At 36.8% G+C, this 4,754-nt stretch overlaps 1 protein-coding gene across 2 annotated transcripts; it reads left to right on the top strand.

Annotated features, from left to right (window-relative positions):
- Nucleotides 1-420: 420 nt before the first annotated feature.
- Nucleotides 421-2,275, top strand: LOC18048049. Of its 2 annotated transcripts, XM_024189148.1 has the most exons (5): nt 421-651; nt 777-953; nt 1,061-1,135; nt 1,487-1,624; nt 1,720-2,275. In XM_024189148.1, the coding sequence occupies exons 1-5, from the start codon at nt 649-651 to the stop codon at nt 2,035-2,037; spliced, it is 711 nt and encodes a 236-aa protein (XP_024044916.1). In that variant the 5' UTR covers nt 421-648; the 3' UTR covers nt 2,038-2,275. The 2 variants fall into 2 exon arrangements, with proteins under 2 accessions (XP_024044916.1, XP_006445304.1); XM_006445241.2 differs by having other exon boundaries at nt 421-953.
- The last annotated feature ends 2,479 nt before the right edge of the window (nt 2,276-4,754 follow it).

A 4,754-nucleotide genomic window follows, 5' to 3' on the forward strand; every position in this document is an offset into this window, starting at 1 on the left:
TGTCTTTTTTTTTTTAAATAATAATTTCCCAACATTGTATGATATGTAACTGAGAAAAGTGACTCTTTCATATCTTGTCATTTAGCACTTGGCTGAGAGAGAGAAGCAGCAGCAACCCAACCGTACATAGAGTGCCAGATGCTCATAGCGCTAGGGTTTTTGGGACATGGGCGCTTAGTAAACAGCAGCATCAGAAAGAGGAAAGCTTTGATCTTGATTTGAGTTTCCAAAATTATTTATCCCATTTCCCATTTAGTGTTAACATTTTCTAAAAAATTGTGTGATTCCGTTCCCCAGGCCATTTCATTTTATTGTCATTGAGAATTCCAATTTCTCCAGCAAAACAGCAAAAAATTAAAAAAAATAAAAATTAAGACAGCTTACACACTAGAGTAGGCTAGATGTTGTACTATTATTATATTACTCAAAACATAATTCAACACCTCTATAAATGAAGCCAAAACCAAATCTCTATCTCTCTCTCTCTCTTCTCTTTCTCTTATTCTTACATCGGTAATAGTACCACCACCCTGTATCATTTGCCAGGAGGAGCCGTTCTCGTTTCTAACACTCTTCTTTCTCTATCGCCATAAATCCTGACTAAATTTTCTCTCTCATCAAACATCAAAAGATATCTCATATCATAACATGGTGGAGTTCTTTAATTCGTTCACTTCTCTATAATCTTGCGCCGCTTTAGTTTATCTCCTGCTGCAATTTGTTATTTTATTCTGAAAGTTAAATTGAATTATTGTTTCAATTATGTATATATGCAGTTGGTTTCTTCTCATCTTCCTCGCTGGCTTGAAGTTCTGTTCACCGAAAAGTTCTTCAACGGTTGCATAATTCACGAAGAGGAAAGAAAGAATGAAAAGAACATATACTGCTTGGACTGTTGCACTAGCTTATGCCCTCATTGTTTGTCCCTTCATGGCTCTCACAGACTCTTGCAGGTTCTCAACAAACACATTAATTCTAATTTCACTTACTTTTTTTTCCTCTTCCTAATTATTATTTTCTTCCAAAAAAAAATAAATTCTATGCATATTTCGTGTTTCAGATAAGAAGATATGTTTACCAAGATGTTATAAGATTGGATGACGCTGCCAAGTTGGTGGATTGTGACTATGTACAAGTAAGTCATTATTCTTGCTCATAACAAAAGTTAAAAAAAAACAATCTTTAAACTGTGAGAGGAACAAGCTTTAATTCCATTTTAGGTTTGTCTCTCTACATACTGACAAATTTATGAACTATGCCTTTGTTTAGTATAATTAAATACGAGAAGATGTATCTTTGCAACAATTCATGATGCGTTTGGGACCTCCACTCTTCTTCTATGTCCATGTTTATCAGTTGTTGCAAAATTAATCAATTGTAATAATACAATAAATTAACATTCTCTCAATTTTTTTGCGCTCTGCTACTCTTAACTGTTCTTGCAACTATTGCTCAAAATCTTTTTTTCTGAATCTTTCTCCAACAGCCATACATAAACAACGGTGCAAAAGTGATATTCTTAAACCAAAGGCCACAGTCAAGGACCAGAAGTTCCGGCAACATTTGCAGCACTTGTGATAGAAGCCTCCAAGATTCATATCTCTTCTGTTGCCTCTCTTGCAAGGTCATTTCTACTTCAAATTTTTATCTAATACCCATTTCACTTCTCTCAATTTTCTCATCTGGGTTTCATTTATTTTTCTCTTGATTTGTCACCAGATTGATTATCTCATAAGAATAGAAGGTGGCCTTTCGAAGTTTTTCTTTGAGTGCAACTTCTTGCCCTTACCAGAATCGAGTTTTGAAAACGGTCTAATGACGCCTGACTCGATTCTTGAACCGGTCGGGCCGACCCGGACATCTTCTGGATCCGACGGATACGGAGGGGCTCTTGCATCCTGTGATACAATAAAGATTGTGAAGAAGAAGAGAAGTAGCATCACGGCATGTCGTTCGGTGTGTTCACCAGTACCCGAGATGTCGGTTGGTTTGATGAATAGAAGGAAAAAGACTCCACAAAGGGCTCCTCTTTACTGAATTTGTGTTGGTGCGATGATCCATTTGCTAATTGTTAATCGCAAGGAAGGACTTAGGACGGTAAGGCATTGGGGAAATTATGAGGTTGTTTTATTATTATTATTTTGAAAAGGGCAATTAGGGGATAAAATGTATATCTCCAAAATTTTGTGAATGACAAAACTCATTATGAGCAACAACTAAACGAGGCCCTCTTATTTATGATTTACTTCTACGATACTCTGATGTATTTGTATGAACCGTCAAATATTAGTAATCATATGTATCTATCTTTTATAGTTTCAGCCACGAAAGTTGCTACTCCATTAAAAAATCATTGTGTGCTCTTACTTGATTAACTTTTGACTTTGAAATTTAATCTGGTTAGGTAATCGATTTTACTTAATAGTGTGAGAGTGAAAGTACTAGAACTAGACCCCCCCAATCTTGATGAAGATCCTATAATTGTGCTCTCTTTCGTCATTTATCTTAATGTAATTTGCCTAGGATAAGAATATACTCTTAGGCTATGGTTATCATCATACACACACACTGGGTACTCCCTCTTCTGGTTGTGTCTCTGCGTTTGAGAAATTCCCTTCAATTTTCAGCCTATGATCGAGTATGGGGAACTTGTGGCATGTAACTGTGAAGAAATTATTGTCTTGTGTTTTTGTTTGTATATGCTTATAGAAGAATAACGACCCATGGGCTCCGTATATGTAGTCTATTTGGTTTCTGTCTTGTTTATGGGCACTTTCGGTTAACGAACTAGTTATTTATATTGGGTGGTATTGGTGGCCAAAGAAATCTGATAATTCATAAACATGGACATAGAAGAAGAGTAATGTCAATTGACAATTGCAAAATTAATTGGTCTTGTCCTTTTTTTTTTTTTTTGGGAATACATAGTACTTGTTCCAGTTTATACTAAGATATAAAATAGTCGCGGATCAAGAAAAGGTGGCAGTGGCAGAATAGGACCTTCATTTGAGGGTTACCGGAGAAAATGGATTATTAGTCCCCATGTGCCTATTTTTTTTAGGAAGGAAGGTGGCCGACATACATTGCCTCTTCTCTGGACTTTTAACCAATTGGCCCTCCTAGTCCTTGCGGACGCGCTCTTATGTGCTATTGCATTTGCTACAACTGTAAGCGATAATTTATTTATTTGGGTCCAAGCTTATAGTTTTGAACGGTCAAAATATCCAATGCAAATGGCATGAAATATAGCGAAGCTAAAGAATTCAGCTATAATTGCTACGGCCTACGTGCAAAGATCGAGCAGCCCGGCTCAATTAAGAGTTCAATACGGCTTTTGCCATTCTTCTTGCAGAAGCAGGACATATATAGCAGGAACCACAATAAAACAAATAGTTAAAAACATTGGAACCGTGCATGCTTATTTAATTTACCCCAGCACTGAGCAACTTTGCAGGTCCCGTATGGGGTTATATTTATGCCGCTTTATAATAGCATTCAGTTTTGTTTTATCTATGTGGTGCCATCAATCTCAGGTTTGCTAATGCGCAAACATTCGTACAGCAGCAGGGGTTTTTACAAATCTGAAATAAAAGGTTTAACAAGCTGAAAAAAAAGAAATCAAGAAAAAACTAAATCATCATTAGAAAGGGGGAAAAAAAGGAAAAGAAGGGACCACATCACCACATACATAAACAAGAGAACTCATCAGAAACCTACTGGTCGACCGTTCCATGCATGTGGCTGTGAGCCTGTGAACCAGTCCAAATACAGAGCTTTGTTTGTTTTCCATTTCCAAGACAATAAAAATTTCTTCAAGTCTTAGCATATGAAGGCCAGCTCCATCGAAGCACATCCAAGTTCACTCGTTTAGACTTGTATCTATCTTACAGTAATTTAATTCAAACATAATGTGATTCTATACGCAACAATCAATTCAATACAATTAATTCAATTATCAAACAAAAGACTATAAGTATGAAACAAAAGAAATTCAAAACCATATGGTACTAAACAAACAATACCATAAAATGTAAATTAATTGAAAGCAAAGTTATTTTTTCCCTTTTTCATTGACTTTTGATCACTTGCATGTTATGCAAATATTGCCTCTTGGGGAAGTGATGAGGCCACACTGTGCATGCATGGTGTTCTCGTAGCCTAAACTGAAAAGGCCTCGTATAGTAACAAAATGCCGAGAGACATCGTTTTTGCACTGTTGTTGTTGAAGCAAAATTGGACTTCATCATGATGGGCGCTGGGCGCGGGGCGCGGCGCGCGGGCCATGGGTCTAATCATTCGGACGCGGAAGGGTAAAATTGAGAACTCGTAGCATTTGATGAAACAGCTGCGAGTAGATACGGGGTTCCTCGCGTACGCAAAGGATTCTTCCAAAGACGGGGTTTTTTCACGACGTCAGCAACGATAATGACGAGTTGAGTGAATTGGCTGTAAAAGTTTTTTCAAAAAAAATGTTCTGAACGTGCCCCCGAGGCCCCAAAGGCATCGAATAGTTAACTAAAAGTACATATCAATATTTTAAGATGATCCGCATCCAATATACGAATACGAGTGACTGACTGAGAGACAAAAGTTATTTTGCAAAAATTTAATTTATTAATTGGTGCTATGAATTCATTCACTTATAAATTCGGTAGTCCGATAATGAACAGCAAGGCCCCTCGGATGAATAGTTTTAGATTAGATTTCTTCCTTGAAAAGCACGTAAGTTTTTTTTTTTCATATTACTTACAATT

Source organism: Citrus clementina, unplaced genomic scaffold, assembly GCF_000493195.1.
Source record: "Citrus clementina cultivar Clemenules unplaced genomic scaffold, Citrus_clementina_v1.0 scaffold_3, whole genome shotgun sequence".
In the NCBI taxonomy this organism is placed as follows: Eukaryota; Viridiplantae; Streptophyta; class Magnoliopsida; order Sapindales; family Rutaceae; genus Citrus; species Citrus x clementina.